The sequence below is a fragment of the Aspergillus ruber genome (genome assembly GCF_000600275.1).
Source record: "Aspergillus ruber CBS 135680 unplaced genomic scaffold scaffold00004, whole genome shotgun sequence".
In the NCBI taxonomy this organism is placed as follows: domain Eukaryota; kingdom Fungi; phylum Ascomycota; class Eurotiomycetes; order Eurotiales; family Aspergillaceae; genus Aspergillus; species Aspergillus ruber.
In genome coordinates this window covers 553,019-569,964 of record NW_024467300.1, presented here as the reverse complement: position 1 = coordinate 569,964, position 16,946 = coordinate 553,019, and the positions used below count along the sequence as shown (strand labels likewise).

Sequence of the window (16,946 nt, the reverse complement as noted above, 5' to 3'; positions counted from 1 at the left end):
GTTGCAGTCTCGTGCCAAGCCCGCAGACACCTGACCGCTCCGACATCGATCGATAAGAGGCCCCTATTCCATCACGATCATCAATTCATCCTCTCTATTCATACATCCTAAAAGAATTACAGCACTGCCGATACCATGGCTCGCGATGAGCCACTCCTGGCTCCTCGCATCTCATCCGACCACGGATCAATCCGCACCACTGAAGAAGAAGAAAGCCTACTAACCGGCTCCCGAAGCCGCCGCGAGGTCGAACGCCGCAACAAGAGCTTCTGGCGTGAAATCGGTCTCCTTGCATGGGCTCTTATCGCGACAATCGCCGTCGTTGTCCTTGCCGTCGTCTACCAGCACAAATCCAGCCGCCATGTTCCGAACAAACCATCCTGGGGCCCGGGCGGTAAACCGTCAGGCAAGCGGAATATGATCTTCATGGTTTCCGACGGGATGGGGCCCACGAGTTTGACGATGACCCGCAGTTTTAGACAGCATACGGAGGGTTTACCGATTGATGATACTTTGGTGCTGGATGAGTATATCATTGGGACATCGAGGACAAGGTCGAGTTCGAGCTTGGTTACGGATTCTGCGGCTGGTGCGACGGCGTTTTCGTGTGGGTTTAAGAGTTATAATGGGGCTATTTCGGTGTTGCCCGATCACTCGCCTTGTGGGACTGTGTTGGAGGCTGCGTCGTTGGCCGGGTATAAGACTGGATTGGTTGTCACTACGCGACTTACGGATGCCACGCCAGCGTGCTTTGCTTCTCATGTTAACCAACGAGGTTATGAAGATCGGATTGCGGAGCAGGAAATTGGCGAGTATCCGCTTGGTCGCGTCGTAGATCTGATGCTTGGTGGAGGCCGGTGCCATTTCCTGCCTAACTCGACCGAAGGAAGCTGCAGAAATGACGAGCGGGACCTGGTTGAACTGGCGAAGCAGAAGGGCTTCAACTACCTGGATGACCGAAAGGGCTTCGACGCACTGAACGGCGGCGCTGAGGCTCAATTGCCGCTGCTTGGTCTGCTGGCTGAGAAGGACATCCCGTATGAAATTGACCGCCGCAGCCAGGACGAAAAGTATCCGTCTCTGGAGGAAATGACCCGCACAGCTCTCAAGATCCTCAGCGATGCCACTGCCGACAGCGAGCAGGGATTCTTCCTGATGGTTGAGGGATCTCGTATTGACCACGCTGGGCATGCCAACGACCCTGCCGCGCAGGTCCACGAGGTAATGAGTTATGACAAGGCGTTCGCGGCTGTGACGGAGTTCCTCGAGAAAGACCCTACTCCGGGTGTGCTGGTGGCTACATCAGACCATGAAACCGGTGGTTTAGCAACGGCTCGACAACTCCAGCCTGACTATCCTGATTACCTGTGGTATCCTGGCGTGCTTGCCAGTGCCAGTCACTCCGGCGAATTCCTCAGCGACAACTTGAAGGCGTACATCTCCGAGGAAGCAAGTCGCACCAAGCAGCAGAAGTATGCTCGCACTCTTCTGGAGAAGGGACTCGGTGTCCATGATGCTACTGATGATGAAGTGAATGCTCTCATTGACCCGAACTACCCGTATGTCCCTGAGCATGTGTTTACGGATATAATCAGCCGTCGGGCACAGATTGGGTGGTCCACACACGGACACTCTGGTACGTTTTTCTCCTTGGAATCTATTTTAAAACTATCTAATGAGCAAAACAGGTGTTGACGTCAACATCTACGCATCCTCCACAAAAGACGCCTGGCCGCTGCAGGGCAACCACGAAAACACCGAAATCGGCGAGTTCATGGCCAACTACCTCGACCTAGACCTGAAGCCGGTCACCGACAAGCTTCAATCATTGAAATCTTGGTCTTCCTCTTCCTCTTTAGCTCGCACCGATTCGAAGGAATCGTACGGCTGGATGGGTCATCCTTTGGAAGAAGATGTCCGGACTGAGGGATTGGATACGTACCATGGGGACTTTAGGAAGCGATCTGTTGGTGAATGTAACTGTGGACAGGCTCATTAATTGAACGCGTTTTAGGGGGGGGATCACGATAGCATTTGTCATGATATTTGGTTGCTGGCGTTAGGGCATAAGTTTCGGTTAATTAAATACAGGGGATTTGCTCTGTTGGATCTGTTTATATTATATCATGTGAATCATAACATATCAATCTCATACAACCGAAGATATCTTCAACCACTGTACTACTACACTGACGTCTCTCCTCCCTTTGGTTCTGATTCTGCACTCCGTCAACCTCCCGCCAAACAGCATGTCACAATACAGCAGATTGAACGGATGGCAGAAATGGCGCGCTGATTGATATCGCTGGTTTAATTAAAATACAGGCTTATTCTCTTTTGTTTCACTTCCCCGGGTATCCCTGGATCCATTTGCTTCCCTCGTCTCTCTGGGTCTTCTTAACTCTCTGTCTGGGAATGACTGCTTTGGAAGGAGGATTTCTGTCGTTCTATCTATCGAGTTCTTCTAATGGGGGCCGTGCTTTGTCGGGCATACCAGGAGCCTCTGGTGCCGCCACCAGGTACAGGAGAACATCCACATCCTCCCACTAGGCTTCCTACTTGGTTTCTCTCTTCAGAATTGGCGCGCCGACCATGCTGGTGTGGAATAGTTGATGAGATACCCCATCCTCAATTTGGGCCGTATGAGAACCATGCGCCTGTTTATGGGTCACTAAAGAGCTTTCTCTCCCAACAGAGCAAGATGCGAGTCCAGAGCCAGTATTATTCACGGCCTGGATACTTGGTACCTTATTTTAAAATAAACCGATTCCTGATTACATGGATGAAATGCATGCTAGCATCTTATATACCGAGACTGTGGGGTGCTTGTTTGCATTCATGACAATTTCCGGTTACACGTGTTGGCCAATATTCAAGGAACCCTTCCGGAGAATAAATGATGGGGACGATATCAGTCAGTTGAATAGGAAAGTCCAACTCATTCTCCCAGACAGATCCTACCCGGAGGAGTTTTCTACGCCAAGTCATGTACACAATGCATGGGATATCCTTCTATCAAGAGAACAACTACCCAAGGGCTCGAATAATTATACCAAATATGTGGATTTAACTTTCTGCTATATGCACCATACCTCCGGCCAGCCCAATGAGTACGAAGACATGTGTCCAACACCCTATCCTTACAATTATTCAAATTCATCTTCCGGAAATGTCTAGGTCTTCGTTCTGCTGAGGATGCTTTCAGTGATCGATTTCCGGACACGCCATACAAGCTGTTTTTGGACTTCTGGAAAGTGGTGATATTCTTTTCGAGGAAGATAGTATTTGGCCGGAAGGAGCGGCGACAATGCTCAATACTCTATATAGGGGACGGACGTTATGCGGCCTATTTTAGCCCTTGAATGTGTCATGCGCCTGGAAAAAGGATATTTCACCCATTACGTCCATCAAAATGTGACCAGGACATGGTATCAGCTCCTAGCTTGTATGGTTTCTTAACTCCTAGTTCATTTGAAGAAGTTTTTCGGTCTTCGGTTCTCGGGAATTACTTTTAGCAGTAATCGACCTGAGCCGCTGGTTGAATTGTTTCTGGTTTGAAGAAGTGGGGATATCTTCATGGATGATGATGAGAAATTGCCTGAGGGTGGAATTACCATGTTCTATCCTGATTGGGGGGGTTCTGAAGCGTATTTGTTATGGGGGAGTAACTTGTTGCATTCTCTGCAACTTCTGTACACAATTTTTGTATATAATGGCAATGGCTAACCAAGAAATTAGCGATTGCTTCCAGCAATCTGGATATCAATAAGTTAGGTAATATCAAGTTAAGTTACTAATTATACAAGATCCAGTCGTTTCCTCCCAGAATCATGAACCACAGCGGAGCATCCAGGCATTATTCAAATCAAAGTCAAAACCAAGAACGGATAGGATAGACAACCATCATGCAGGACATAGAAGATGTCTGGTATATAGCTAAAAAGATAAGTCGAAAATTCGAATCATGTGCGTCGAAAAAAAAAAAAAAAAAAAGGTTGACAAAAAGCATGTGCAGGAATGAAAATGGTCAAAAGATTACTTTTTCTACAGGGTAATCAAGACAACAAGGGCAACGAGGACACCGAAGAACGAGCTCTGCATCATACACTTGCCCTGGAAGGCGGTAGCAGCGTTGGTGGTGACGTTCTTCTGGCTGTGGTGGTCACTGGAGGAGCCGTCCGAGCCAGGCTCGTTACCGGTACCACCGTTGGTCTTGGGGACGCTGGATGAATCACCAGAGTCATCATCCTTGTCATCGTCGTCCTTGTCAGCGCCGATGTCAGGGTCAAGACCGGTAGCACCGAACGACGCAAGCACAGTGTCGTTGTTGGTCACCTGCACAGAGGTGTTCAGACCTTTGTCGTCAGTGAAGATGTACGACTTGTCGCCGTGGATATCAGCACCATCAGGCGGGCTGTAGCACTCGACTGTGATCTCTCCAAAAGACGCATAGTAGTAGCCCTTGTCCTGGATGTCCTCGCTGTCCCAGTCGATCTCGCCACCGGCCCATTCGATAGTTCCCTCGGCGTTGCTGGCCTGACCGGCGGGCCACAGCGAGAGTTGCATGCGAGAAGGGGTCTGGGGGAATTGGTAGCGACCGGCGGTTTCGTTCCAGGTCCCTGATTTCTCGAGGGTGCGCTTCACCTCGCCGTCGACGGACCAGTTGATGTAGTCTTCTGTCCAGTCTATTTCGTACTCGTGCCATTCTTCGAAGGTGTTCTCGCCGCCAACTTCAGACTTGCCGCCGTTGTTATCTGCCTCATAGCATCAGTACTCCATTCACAAGCCCAAGGGAATAAATGAAGGGGAGCGTACAGTCAAGAATACCCTGGAAATAATAGTTCGTCTGAACATTATCCAAATCGGCACCCACAAACTCAAAATCAACCTCATCCTTGGTATCCGACAGCAAAATAAACGCCGTCACAACACCAGCCCCACGGCTGCTCTTTATCTTGCCCTTGATCTTTCCGTACCAAATGTAGTGGTTGTTCGCAAACAACGTCCCCACGGTACCATTAGGCATGGTCATTACAAGGTTTCCATCGTCGATCTTGGGAAAACCACTGTACACCCAGTCGTACTTGCTGGCGTTTCCCAGGTACTTGGTGTTGAGGGCTGCGCTGTCGAGATTGTCCCAGGTGAACGTTTTGTTCTGGCAGGTGGGTTCAGCCACGCAGGAGTCGAGGGAGAAGGAGGAGAGAGGGTCACAGCCTCCGAGGCAGTAGGCACCTGTTCCACATTCTCCGTATTCTGTGTTTGTTAGCATTGGTCATGGCACAGGGGGCGAGGTGAGAGTGGACTCACGGGAACAGCAGGGCTTGTCTTCGGGACACTGGTTGCTTGTGTCGCAGGTCTGGGCCCAAGCAGTGGACGCCAGGAGCGATGCGAAGAGGATTGAAGCACCCAGACGCACCATTTTGAACGAGTGTATGTACAGCAATGCAATTGATCAAACAGAAGTATATATACTTGGAAAAAAACGAAAAATGGGAGTGAGACCTCGTGGACAACTGCTGTTTAATTGCTGTATCTGCTGATGTTAGTACACATTTATTAGATTCCAAGCGACATAAGGTTCCAGAGAGAAAAAGAAAGAGACGCGGACCCTTATATGCAAATGGACCCGATCCTCGGCCCTTCACTAGCGCGCCACTAGCGCCGGCTGCACGAGGGCCCACATTAACCCTGCCGATACGGTAAAATATGTATTGTCGGTACATTACAATCCCAGCGTTCTTCGCGAGACCTGCATCGGCATTGGTTATCTGCATTATTTCGGCAACTACTTCCCGATGTGTATTTAAGTCCTTGAACCATGGCTGTATCCATAATCCAAAATAGCAGCCGAATGGCTGTGTTCATTTCTTTTGCCTTCAATAACCTGGCTTCTGAGACCGCTAGCATGGTTTGGTGGACTAGTAGCACACAAACACAAATTACAGTAGGCAGCAAGAAAGGCACACACAAAGTACAAACAAAATCTCTCCTTTTCTGCATCTGATATCATATATTTTCTCCGGTTTAAACTTTTCTTGTCTTCCTGACCCCCCATCAAATATGAAATATGAAACAAACTAGATAGCACCACGTTAACCATAATCCGATAGTGGTTGCCGGGTGAACACTGCACAGTACGGAGACAAGTACTTACAGGAGACAGGCAGCATGCCATTCCACGGAGGGACATTTTCTTTACCTCTCAGTGTAAACAACAAACTGTATAAACGAGATGTCATATTATGACCGGTCCTATATATGTACAGAGTACAATGCACATTGCACATTGCACATTGCACATTTCCATGCACTGTAGATATTTTTAGTTTTTTCTTCCATTGGCGTGGGAGGAAGTCTACCATGGCCTTCTCGGTACTCCGTACCAAGGAAAAGACAATTACATCATCGTTAAGACCTCTAATTTCGGTAAGCACTCCTATCTGTGCTCCTGCCTACTGTACTTCTATGTGCGTGCAGTCTGTCATTACCCGTACTGTAACGAGTTCGGACCAGGTTCATCGGCGATATGATAATCCTTTCCTAATACGGCACTGACTGATGCACGCTGCAGCGCCCATCAACGCTTATCCCGATAGGGAATGGTTATGGGGTTGGCATTAAACAACATAATCTTGGGGGAAATAAAAAGGAGGTCTTCACGTCTTGGTCGTGACTAGCGGAGGCTGGCGCTATTTCCTTGACTGCTATCTGGCCTTTGCTTGTAAAATGACCGTTATCTCGCAAGCAAGCAAGGAGACAGTCTATGAGACATGTTTGGTGTCGTGAGGAATCTCGGTCGATCATGATCAACAAACAACGTCTACGGAGTCGTACACTATGTTACCACGGTATCCACGATCGTCACTGTCAGATACAATCCTGTCCCGTGCTACTTATACTATCCCTTTCGATTCAGGGAGTTCAGGGAGCAACAACCACCACATACAAGTTCTTCTACTACTTTGCAGTGACGCTCCCTTACACCCTCCAGTGACAAGACAGCCCAATTCAAATCCGTAATATTAAAAAATTCCGTATGTTAAAAGCACAGTAAAACCATAGGTAACCGAACGATTCCCACTGAGGTAGGTATCGTCGTAACCAACATTGATAATAGCTATACATCAAAAAGAAAGAATATCGCGCCCGACACCTTACACGACACGCTCGTGGCCAGTTAACGTGGCAGCAGGGCGCCACGTCCTCCAAAGATCTTGGTCAACGGTTGCCGTCAAAAATATCCAGGTGGGAATCACCCCTTCAACTCCCTTCCCGTATAAAACATCGCTCCTTGGCTGCGTTGGCAAGACCATCAGAGTACAACAGCGGTCTGTAATTACCGCCCTGCTTCACGCATGGCTCTTTTGACGAAGTTCTTGGCATACGAAGGACGGCTAGTTTCCTTGACCAAAACCAACTCCTTCTCGCAAGGGTCCGATGAGAACGTCACCGAGACTCCGTTGTACACGTTGCGGCCGGTCTTCCACTTATTGAACACGTCCAAAACCTTGCGAGCAACACAGGTGCTGGTAAATACCGCAGTTGCTAAAGTGCGTAAGCAATGTTGTAGGAATGATATGGAGAGGGGCTCTTACCGTTGCCAGAATTGAACACCCAAAGAAAGTCAATGTTGCCAGGTCCAGCCAAGGTACGAACGTCTTGCTTCCATTTTTCGGGCGACATGTTCTCCGCAAAAAGTCTCTTTCGCGCGAAAGAGAGACGCCGACGCTCACGGACCGGCTGGTTCATTCGACGATGGTCTTCGTTCCACTCGACAATCTCAAGAAGCTCAACACTAACTCCTGGTCCAAGACGTCCAAAACCGAGCAGCGCTTCCATCTCCTTGTGGGAGTTCAGGAACATAACACCGTGAGACGCATGCTGGAAGGTGACCCGAGCCCTTCCATTGGCCTCGATTTTGATGTCTTGCAGAGGTCCCTCATGGATTCGGGTGGTGATATAGTGAATGATATCCTTGTTCATACGTCCGCTGACACGCAGAACAGCAGCTTTGGTCTCCGGGATCTCCGGTGACAAAGCGGACGCGAGTCCAACTGCAGTCAGTCCAGGCAATTCGCCCTCCTCATCATCACTCTGGCTATACTTCGAGGCGGAAAGTGCCGTCATCGAAACGGGAGGAGACATATACTGAGAGGGCTCGTGGGTATTATCTTGATTGTTAGACAAAGAGCCAGCAATTTGAGCCCAGCTTCCAGCCTGAGAGAAGTGGCCATCGTGTGGCTGGAGCTTCTTAACGGCACGGCTCTGATAGTTGAACTCCCCCTGGTTCTCCTTGTTCATGAGGGCGGCAGCGGCCTGTTTCTGAATCGTATTGGCCTTCACGTTCAAACTGCTACCGGACTGTTTGCGTCAGCTAGGTGGGATCTAATAATGAAGAGAAGATGGTGACCTACCACTTCCTCCAGGACATATTCAGTCGCAGGAATGTTGTCGACGCCCTCGCTAAAGGCATTGACGATCATGATACTCAGCTTTCCCAGCTCGTTCGCCGATTTGTGCTGCCCATGGTTGCGGAACTGCATGCTGGTTATTAGCCAAACGAATGTCGAACCTCATAATCCTTGGCAAGCTTGCTTACATGGCAGGCGATGCGGTTGAGATGGCCCAAGGCCTCAGCCATGGCACCATCGATAGAGTAGGTCACCATCTTGAATGACCTTAGAGAAAGTAGATCAGAAGAACTGCGGATACAAGATCCAAGATAGGGTTATATTTATCGCGAAGAAGAAGGGTTTCCGGAACGAAGCTCGTGGAATCCTGTCATTCGACCAGTTAGTGTTAGATGGCTTCAACCCGTTAGAAACAATAAATAAGAGACAAGGACCATACCACTCAATTTCCAGCCCAGAGTCCCGTCAAGACTTCCAGACCTGAGATAGACGCGTCAAAACACGCAGTCATCAACAATATCCCAAGAAAAGCTGAGGAAGGAAAAAGTTTGACAGAGAGGAGCAACCAGAAGCTGCTTCTCTTGAATCAAGGCCTAGGGACAATGAACCCTCAACAAAGTCTCTTGGAAGAAAGGCCAACAGACAGACAAGGCCGTTGATGGTCTTTGATGCGTTGCCAATGACCTTTGTTGCTCTGCTCATAGAAGGTGCCTGTCCGAGACTCCCACACCAGAGCTCTCTGGCTGTCGATTAACTTGTGAAGAAGACGATGCTCATAAGATGAATTTCTGATGCGAAAATGAAGAAATGAGATGCAGAAGGGTAAGAAATGGATTGGAAGAGGATGTATTGCTTGCGTAGATTGAGAGGGGAAGATAGGGGAGAGTGTAGGTGGTCGAGTGAATATAGAGAAAGAAGCCACGGGTGAGGGCTTTCTTTCCTACATGGGTTCACCCCATGGGGAACTGCAGCCATCACGTCTACACTTGCCATACTCGAACCTAATTAATTAACTGAGTGAATGCGTTTATGAAGAGATAATTAATGCGAAAAGATATATTTTGTATCTTGTGTTCTTCTTGGGATCCTATCATGCTCGATGCCGATGTCGCGGAACGGTATACTGTGTACAACATCACCTTATTCCCCTCCCCCTCCCTTAAATATTCGCTAGAACTGACATATAAGGGCATGGAGCTCGTTCTGTCAAAGGTCATTCGAAATGATCTTCCAGCTTGCAGCATCTCACCGAAAAAAAAAAAAAAAAAAAAAAGCCTGGTAGCTCGAGGATATAGCAAGTATGGAATTGAAGCCGGTTATATACACTAAACCAGATAATTCCGCTAGTATACCCGTCAACAAACATCATTATACTCCAAAACGGGAGCAAAATCATTAAGACGTCATAACCTTGCACGGAGTCACGCAGAAAGCGGCGGGAAGGTCCTCACGAAGCTGCAAACAATTAGCACATACTTTTCTCCATCCATAGGGACCAATCAACAGGGAACATACTGAGCAGGACACTCATATCCCGACGGGTTCTTCTTCAAATACAACTGGTGGTAATCCTCCGCATCCCACCACTCACCCGCCTCGATGATCTGCGTACTAAGCGACTGCTTGTACCACTCCTTGCCAACCTTGTCCGTGATATCGTGCGCAAGCTTGTTCTGTTCCTCGCTGTGCGTGAAAACCACGCTGCGGTACTGGGTGCCGACGTCCGGACCTTGGCGGTTGAGTGTTGTGGGGTCGTGCATACGGTAGAAGAATTCCAGAAGCTGGCGGTAGCTGACGATAGAGGGGTCGAAGGTTACTTGGAGGGCTTCGGCGTCTGTTTCAATTTTTTTTTTTTACGCAATTAGCGATACGTTTCTTCTTTCTCTCTTTGAGACTTTCGGGGGGAAGAGCTAGACACTTACGACCAGTATTCCCGCTGCACACAGCCCGGTACGTCGGCGATGAAGTGTTTCCGCCAGAGTATCCCACCCTAGCATCCAAGAGACCCTTTCCATTGCCAAATTCTTTGCGAAACAGGTGCTCCACGCCCCAGAAGCAGCCTGCCGCCACTGTAGCTTTCTCCGACATGTTGTTGCTGTTGCGCGAGGCCGACTCGGGTGCCAAAGAAAAGAACGGGGAACTAGTCGAGAAAGGACGGAAAAATCGTGAGAAAAGTGTTGAACCAAGCGCGGGTGCAAACGTCATTTGGAAGTGACAGTTTGTGATTGTACGTACTGTATATATATCTGAGAAGGATAGGTTGTTTGTTCTTTGTGGTGGGAGGCAAAGTCGGAATTGATGCGAAATCCGCGAAAATGATGTAAAATGCCCGTTTGGGTAAGTGACAGCGGGGAAGCTTCTTTCAAGGTGCACCGGAGATCTTATACCGTCCCACACAACAGCTATTCTTAATTGTCTTCAGAATATGGTCATACAGCTCGAGTAAAAGACAATAGTTATTTCTTTTGCATTCAACCCAGCATAATACCAGGAATCTCAAATATAAACCACATCTCTTATAGCCCTGGTACCGAGCAAAATCTGGCAACACCCAGAGCCGTCCAAAATACCCAACACAAACTCAGAAGGCCGGACCATCCTCTCCCCAAGGACGCTTAGTTCTTTCTTCAAAAATAAACACATCGATTGACTGTGCCGGTTCCCACTCATCCCAAAAAGCTTCCGATCGATACAAAGAAAATGAATCAGCACAACCCCCAAGAAGGGTAAAGAGAGGACCTAAACTCACGAAGTCCGACAAGCATTCGGCGCAAGCATAAACACTCTCAGCAAGATACAACTCACCACATCATCATACGATTTGCGCGTGGTCTCCACAGATGTCATGAACGCCCTACCTCCGTCCTCCTAATAAACGGGAAGTGCGCGTCGTACCCAATCCCATTGATCCAAATCCTCCTCCGGAGTTGAAGTAACAAATCATAATGGAGCAGAATACAACCAATGGCACGGCAAGATCTACTACTGCGATTTTGACGAGGACCAGGGGGAAGAAGTATACAGAACCATACCCTTTCCCATTGTCGACATCGAGAGACCTCGATGATGGCATGAATTTCCTCGACGAGTTGCGGCCAGATGAGCTTCCAGTCCTGTTCATTTGTGTTGATGCCGTAACATTGAGTGTATCTTTTGGTTGTATTAGTGTTTATCGTGGTTTCGAGGCATGACTTGCTTCCGACGTACGACATCTTGGCTGGATGTTATTCTCATTGCAACGAGGAAGAAGAGCAGTTTTAGCAGTATGGACTATGGCTTTGACGTGTAAATTGAAGACTAGCATCGGGATAGTCCGGCAATTGTCTACAGTCTTAAGCAACTTTGACTGCCTAGACACATAGGCAGCATTTCAAACTAGGCAATCAAACCCTAATAAAGAAAAGAGCCATGGTTAATGGTGACTACATTATCAGCCTCACAAGCATGTCAGTCAAATGAGAGAGTAATCAGAGGTATCGATTAATATCCCACACAGTTCAAGCCAAAACCAACTCCGAGAATGCCAACCCAGGCAACGAAAAAATTACTGTACACGTCCGATAAAAACAATGATATGTGATGCAGGAGGGGATTCGTCAACAGCGAAAGAAAATGAAAGTACACAAACACACCATATAGTATGCTCTCCATGCCACATCGCAATTCGGAATATCAAAAAAGAAGTAGTGGTATCAGTAATCCGGAACACCTTCCCAAGTACCCATATCGACAAAAACAAATAGAAAGAAAGATATTATCTACCAGTAAGCACCCCCAGAGTTGTTTGAAAACTTCTCAAGGTTTGGGGTTGCCATAGCGCTAAGCCGGATGGCATCCCGACTCGTGAGACTGGCCCGGAGGTCACCACCAAACGTAGAACGTCTATGCGCTGTGCTCTTCATTACAGGGATCGTTCGAGGACCCAAGACCCGTGGCTTGGTCTCGGTCTCCTCGTTCTTCGTCATTCGCCTGGCCCCAGAAGCAGTGAACATGGTGTTCTCGGTAGGCGAACCTCCTCCGTATGATGCAGAAGTTGGACTCCGTCGGCGGTGGGCACGGTGGGTATTCGCAGAAACTGCTGAACCAAATTGGCCGCCAGAAATGCGTCTCATGGCAGAGTTAATTTTGATGGCATCGTCCTTGTTTGCCTTCCAGCTGCCCTTGCTTTCAGACAAAGGGCTGCTGGAAATGCTTCCGCTGGATCTTCGCACCGGCATTCGAGAAGGACGTTCGACGGACGGGCGATTCAAGAAGCTACTGTTCTCGATGTTTCGAAGGGGCGACTTCTCGTTATCGGACAAAGGCAAACTTGTCGAAGGGGGCGCAGGGGCTGGAGAACTGCCGTTCTTCTTTGACAGGAACCCAGCCTGAAATCTACTGCCCTTAGTAACATTAAGGGTGGGCTCCGAAGGGGGTGCTGGAATTGGAGAAGAACCCAAAGAGCCCAAAGAGGGACTCCTTTTTGGCACTGGAATGCCCCGGGGTATAGGGGATGTCCGCTGCACTGGTAGGTCGTGTTCCGTGTTGTCTTCTGGGGCTAAAGCGGCTGGAGCAGCTGAAGCTTTTTGAGGAGTTTTCTGGAATTCGGCCAGAGAGCCATCCTCTTCATCATCCTTCCACCGGACACTTCGCTTAGGTGCCTTTGGCTGAGATTTCTTTGGAGAGAAGCTGACACTCTTTCTACCCACTTTCATTTTGGGACGACGAGGAGACGCTTTGGTGGGAGAAGTGGCTGTCGGGGCGAAAGTGATGGGAGCACTCAAGGTCTTTGCACTAGGTACATTGATAAGGCTTACCCTCTTCTTCTTAGGAGAGCTAGTCTTGAGCGGGCTAGGCGGAGGAATCGGGGGCAAGCTGCCATCCGGTTTGACAATATTAGAGGTAACTGTAGAGCAAGAATTCAGCATTTTCATGAGGATCTTCATGCCTTCCTCGATCGCGTCCGCTTCGCTCAGCTGCATGATGGTCTCAATAGAAGTAATCATTTCAAATTGAGCCTGCAAAAGTAGTTGCATCGTTGCCGCATCTCCGACCTTGTCTTGCTCTGCCAAAGCAGTCAGAGCCTCCCGCTCCATATTAGCCTTGAGTAACTCGGCTTCGCGGTTGAGGTTAGAAATGTCACTGTTATCGGAGATGTTGAATTCTCTGAGCTGACGGATAGCATTTTCGAGAGCGGAGTTCAGCCCACGCTCCCATGCATTCTTGGCCAACCGCTGGTGGTAGTGTTGTCTGCTCCCTTCCAACTCCAAGAGAATTCCTTGGGCCGATTTGCGGATAGCTTGGAGGTTCGACAATGGCTCTTCATCGCCTTCGTAGCTCGCGCAAACATTATCGAAAGCAGCAATCCAAGAGGACAGCAAGCCGATCCGGCGGCTGATCTGTCTCAACTTGATCATACTGTTGGTCCGTTCCTGTCTTTCCGGCAGCGAGTGCTCGAAGGCATTGCGAATACGAGCAACACCTTCCAGGAGGACGCTGTCTTTCTTCTCGTTCTGCTTCTTGAACTTGGTAAAAGCAACCTGTTCGTGATTCTTTTGCTGGGCCTTGAGTTCGTTAATTAAGTTCATCTGCTCATCGATCTTCACCAAGAAATCCTTGACATGACGGTTGACATTAAACACGTTTCTCGTAACTTTGGTCTGGATATTCTTTGCCCGGTTCGCGTATCGCAAAGTGTTCTGGGTCTCGTCGAAATGCTGACTCGATGGGCTGACACAGACAATCATCACTGTTTTGCAGTTACCACCGAGGGAGAACTTGAGAAGCCGCGTCAATTTCGAATTGCGATAAGGAACGTGGTTCGTTTTGCGTGGGTCGCAGAGCGCGTTGATGCAGCTACCCAGGGCAAGTAGCGACTTGTTGATGTTGGCACCTTCCCACAGCCTTTCTCCTCTGTTCTTGGTCGCGCTCGCACGTTCACTACCAGCCAAGTCGATGATACTCAGGGTTGCCATTGTGTGCGGTTCATTTACATCAGCGTTGCGGTCCTTTTGAGCAACATTTATCTGTAGGACGGCGTGGGATCGCGAGGAGGTTGCGTTTGCTTCGGTCGGGGACATAGTACGGCACTCGTTACCCTGCATAATCATATCCATGACCTGCTGCACGCTCTGCGGATGATGACTGGACAGACCAGCCACTGAGACTGACTTGTTCGAATCCTCTCGCAACATCAAGCCGGCTTTGCTTCCACCGGGAACCAGAAGATCACGGATCGTCTCATTGTAAATCTCGAGGTACGACAGGGAAACTTCGGTCGCTTTCTCGGAAGACCTCTCATCGATACGCTCGAACAGCTCTTGCATTGTGAGGAAAATGATACCTGGCTGTTGAGTGGTGCCAGTGATGGTGTGTGTTTTTCCACATCCGGTCGCACCGTAAGCAAATACCGTGGCATTGTAACCGTCGAGAACGTTATCAAGAAGACTTCTGGAAGTAGATTCGTAGACCTCTCCCTGCGAGGCGCTCTGGTCGAAGATTCGATCAAAGGCAAAGGTCTGGTCCTTAACACGCGGCTTTCCGTTTGGGACGACGCTCCTCGAGAACTTCTGAACGGGGTTATCTTCGGGGGGATCGAAGACTCTTCATAACTGTCGTCAGTTCCCGATCCAGAGCCAGTATATCCAAAAGAGGTAGCAATTGGTTAGCCCACTTACAGACACCTGTCGTCGATGACCTTGATGATCGATCTGAGTCCCTTCTGTTGCAGCTTCGGTGTGGGCGCTCCCGCCAGAGACCCATCACCAAGAAAGAGAGGTCCAGCCTCGCATTTCGAAATCTGAGCAGCCTCTCGAATGGTAAACGGTCTCACACGAACCGCGACGGAAATGGACGAGGAGTTACTCGAGTCGGGAGGCATAATGCGCGTATGTTTCGATCGGCGGTCGGTTGGGAGAGAAAGGAACGAAAAAATCAAGTCGAATCAAGTCTAATTCCCTCCCAAAATGACTGTGCAGATCCACGTCTTCTAAATTCGACGCGGTGGGTGGGGGAGAAATGACGATGAGTCGACACCCAGCGTCGCCTGCTCTCCGGTCGAGTCGTGACAACAAAAGAAAGGAACGAAACGTCACACTCGTTTAGTGTGGATCATACGATATCAGACGCTGGGGAAGGTATGCTGTGGGTTAGTATCGCTCCTCAAGCCGGATGGGTTATGGGCTTGCAGACGAGGAATGTTGACTGTGGAGTCGGCGTGGTCAGTATTTCAACGCCGGAGTGAGGTTTGACCTGTTGACGTTTCGCTTGTTGCTCCGGGCAACCATCAGTGCGTGTCGATAACACAGTATCCGTATTTATATTAATCTACCAGGACATATGAGAGATTGAAGTGTATGGATGTGTTAATACCACTATGTGCTAATTTATCTATACGCACTGTGGATCCTACTGCTTGGGATCATTGGGCATCAAAGCTTGACTCAAAATGGCCTTTAAACGGCATAGTCAGACCGCTTTGTCGATTGTCCCTGATTGATTCATGAAAGTATAAGCACGTTCACAAGTCATGAATACCTTGGCTTGTCAAGGTCCCTACTCCGTACGAATAGTGGGAGCTCAGAGGTACAGGGACAATAAGAGCTTGTAGTGGTTACAGGTGAAGCGAACGCATGGTGTCTGTTTCAGACCCCAGATCGGACGCAAATGAGTCTCTTTTCTCGTGTCTGAAATAGTAACAACATATCGTTTCTCGTCTATTATCCCATCCTGAAATACCTAACCTAACGCCATATGAACGCCGTACAATGCTCGCGTAGAAAGCTTGCCGAATGTTTGTAGTAGTCTGTGCCAAAAAAGAACCGTGCTCACTGCTCAACCTCCTCTTCGTCATCAAACTTGGGGACGACAACATCCCAGCCAGGGTCCTCAAGGTCCAGGTCAATATCGATATCCTCGCCATTCTTCTTCACAGCCTTCTCGCCATCACCGTGTTTCTTGAACCTAAAAGCGATAGACTGCCCATTCCGAAGATCAGCAGCCTGTAGGCTTATTGAACCACCAGCCTTTTTACCGGCAGTCTTCCTTGGTTCCTCTTCCTCTGCAAAATCTGACCCCTCCACCTCCAGCCGCGTCCAGCCTTTCTCTAAATCATTCTTGTCCACTGCAACTCCAAATTCAATATCCGAGGCATCTTCAGGAAGAGGATCTCCGTTAATTCCCGGCTGTTCGCGAGCTTTGAGTGCGTTTAGTAAAGCGGTTTTGGTGTTGGTAATGGATTCTTGGGGTAGGAGCATAAGAAGCACGGTTGTCTTGTGCTTCTTGAAGAGGAGCGTCCAGCTCAGAGGGTCTGGGTTAGACTGCGGGTCAAATTATATTAGCAACATATAACCTCAATAAGACAGCTTGAAGAAGATAATGAAGGATACATACCATGTTGTACACAGAATCAGTATCGCAAGTTGTGTTGTTGGTAGGAGCGAGCTGTGGTGGGCGGAGGTCGGAGAATTTCTTTATCGGAGTTCTCTGGGCTCCGCGGTTGATCTCGACCCCTACATAAACCGACCAAGAATACCAACACAATCGCCGTGGGACCAC

The 16,946-nt window shown here is 48.9% G+C and overlaps 8 protein-coding genes across 8 annotated transcripts; 2 read left to right on the top strand and 6 right to left on the bottom strand.

Moving 5' to 3' along the window:
- Positions 1-110: 110 nt before the first annotated feature.
- Positions 111-2,185, top strand: EURHEDRAFT_409354 (alkaline phosphatase). The gene is made up of 2 exons (XM_040781058.1): positions 111-1,636; positions 1,689-2,185. Exons 1-2 carry the CDS (start codon positions 136-138, stop codon positions 1,997-1,999), a joined length of 1,812 nt encoding a protein of 603 aa, XP_040641732.1. The 5' UTR covers positions 111-135; the 3' UTR covers positions 2,000-2,185.
- Positions 2,186-3,661: 1,476 nt separating this feature from the next.
- utr2 (putative cell wall glucanase (Utr2)) lies at positions 3,662-5,570 on the bottom strand. The gene is made up of 3 exons (XM_040787077.1): positions 5,308-5,570; positions 4,816-5,253; positions 3,662-4,754 (listed from the first exon to the last, which is right to left on the bottom strand). Exons 1-3 carry the CDS (start codon positions 5,417-5,419, stop codon positions 4,045-4,047), a joined length of 1,260 nt encoding a protein of 419 aa, XP_040641731.1. The 5' UTR covers positions 5,420-5,570; the 3' UTR covers positions 3,662-4,044.
- A 1,013-nt stretch (positions 5,571-6,583) lies between these two features.
- On the top strand, positions 6,584-7,031 carry EURHEDRAFT_267415 (uncharacterized protein). The gene has a single exon (XM_040778151.1). It carries the CDS (start codon positions 6,764-6,766, stop codon positions 6,992-6,994), a length of 231 nt encoding a protein of 76 aa, XP_040641730.1. The 5' UTR covers positions 6,584-6,763; the 3' UTR covers positions 6,995-7,031.
- EURHEDRAFT_547973 (uncharacterized protein) lies at positions 7,032-8,668 on the bottom strand (the record flags this gene model as incomplete). Its single annotated transcript, XM_040787478.1, has 4 exons — positions 7,032-7,545; positions 7,596-8,361; positions 8,415-8,537; positions 8,600-8,668. 4 exons carry the CDS (start codon positions 8,666-8,668, stop codon positions 7,337-7,339), a joined length of 1,167 nt encoding a protein of 388 aa, XP_040641729.1. The 3' UTR covers positions 7,032-7,336.
- Positions 8,669-9,684: 1,016 nt separating this feature from the next.
- Positions 9,685-10,723, bottom strand: EURHEDRAFT_409351 (peptide-methionine-S-sulfoxide reductase). Its single transcript, XM_040781057.1, has 3 exons — positions 10,334-10,723; positions 9,927-10,245; positions 9,685-9,866 (listed from the first exon to the last, which is right to left on the bottom strand). Exons 1-3 carry the CDS (start codon positions 10,497-10,499, stop codon positions 9,833-9,835), a joined length of 519 nt encoding a protein of 172 aa, XP_040641728.1. The 5' UTR covers positions 10,500-10,723; the 3' UTR covers positions 9,685-9,832.
- A 450-nt stretch (positions 10,724-11,173) lies between these two features.
- On the bottom strand, positions 11,174-11,942 carry EURHEDRAFT_267396 (uncharacterized protein). Its single transcript, XM_040778150.1, has 2 exons — positions 11,619-11,942; positions 11,174-11,561 (listed from the first exon to the last, which is right to left on the bottom strand). The coding sequence occupies exons 1-2, from the start codon at positions 11,713-11,715 to the stop codon at positions 11,266-11,268; spliced, it is 393 nt and encodes a 130-aa protein (XP_040641727.1). The 5' UTR covers positions 11,716-11,942; the 3' UTR covers positions 11,174-11,265.
- A 227-nt stretch (positions 11,943-12,169) lies between these two features.
- On the bottom strand, positions 12,170-15,270 carry EURHEDRAFT_400197 (kinesin family protein; the record flags this gene model as incomplete). The annotated part of the gene is made up of 2 exons (XM_040779992.1): positions 12,170-14,993; positions 15,068-15,270. The coding sequence occupies 2 exons, from the start codon at positions 15,268-15,270 to the stop codon at positions 12,170-12,172; spliced, it is 3,027 nt and encodes a 1,008-aa protein (XP_040641726.1).
- Positions 15,271-16,216: 946 nt separating this feature from the next.
- Positions 16,217-16,784, bottom strand: EURHEDRAFT_400196 (uncharacterized protein; the record flags this gene model as incomplete). The annotated part of the gene is made up of 2 exons (XM_040779991.1): positions 16,217-16,708; positions 16,782-16,784. 2 exons carry the CDS (start codon positions 16,782-16,784, stop codon positions 16,217-16,219), a joined length of 495 nt encoding a protein of 164 aa, XP_040641725.1.
- Positions 16,785-16,946: the final 162 nt, after the last annotated feature.

What these genes read in the sequence shown, in the direction of transcription:
- EURHEDRAFT_409351 (XM_040781057.1), bottom strand. Translation starts at nt 10,499, where the DNA reads ATGTCGGAGAAAGCTACAGTGGCGGCAGGCTGCTTCTGGGGCGTGGAG. An exon ending in GTGCAGCGGGAATACTGGTC is followed by an intron (nt 10,246 to 10,333) that starts GTAAGTGTCTAG and finishes AAATTGAAACAG; the next exon opens with ACGCCGAAGCCCTCCAAGTA. An exon ending in GGATATGAGTGTCCTGCTCA is followed by an intron (nt 9,867 to 9,926) that starts GTATGTTCCCTG and finishes AATTGTTTGCAG; the next exon opens with CTTCGTGAGGACCTTCCCGC.
- EURHEDRAFT_267396 (XM_040778150.1), bottom strand. Translation starts at nt 11,715, where the DNA reads ATGCTAGTCTTCAATTTACACGTCAAAGCCATAGTCCATACTGCTAAA. An exon ending in TAACATCCAGCCAAGATGTC is followed by an intron (nt 11,562 to 11,618) that starts GTACGTCGGAAG and finishes TACAACCAAAAG; the next exon opens with ATACACTCAATGTTACGGCA.
- EURHEDRAFT_267415 (XM_040778151.1), top strand. Translation starts at nt 6,764, where the DNA reads ATGAGACATGTTTGGTGTCGTGAGGAATCTCGGTCGATCATGATCAAC.
- utr2 (XM_040787077.1), bottom strand. Translation starts at nt 5,419, where the DNA reads ATGGTGCGTCTGGGTGCTTCAATCCTCTTCGCATCGCTCCTGGCGTCC. An exon ending in AGACAAGCCCTGCTGTTCCC is followed by an intron (nt 5,254 to 5,307) that starts GTGAGTCCACTC and finishes TAACAAACACAG; the next exon opens with AATACGGAGAATGTGGAACA. An exon ending in TTTCCAGGGTATTCTTGACT is followed by an intron (nt 4,755 to 4,815) that starts GTACGCTCCCCT and finishes GCTATGAGGCAG; the next exon opens with ATAACAACGGCGGCAAGTCT.
- EURHEDRAFT_409354 (XM_040781058.1), top strand. Translation starts at nt 136, where the DNA reads ATGGCTCGCGATGAGCCACTCCTGGCTCCTCGCATCTCATCCGACCAC. An exon ending in GTCCACACACGGACACTCTG is followed by an intron (nt 1,637 to 1,688) that starts GTACGTTTTTCT and finishes TGAGCAAAACAG; the next exon opens with GTGTTGACGTCAACATCTAC.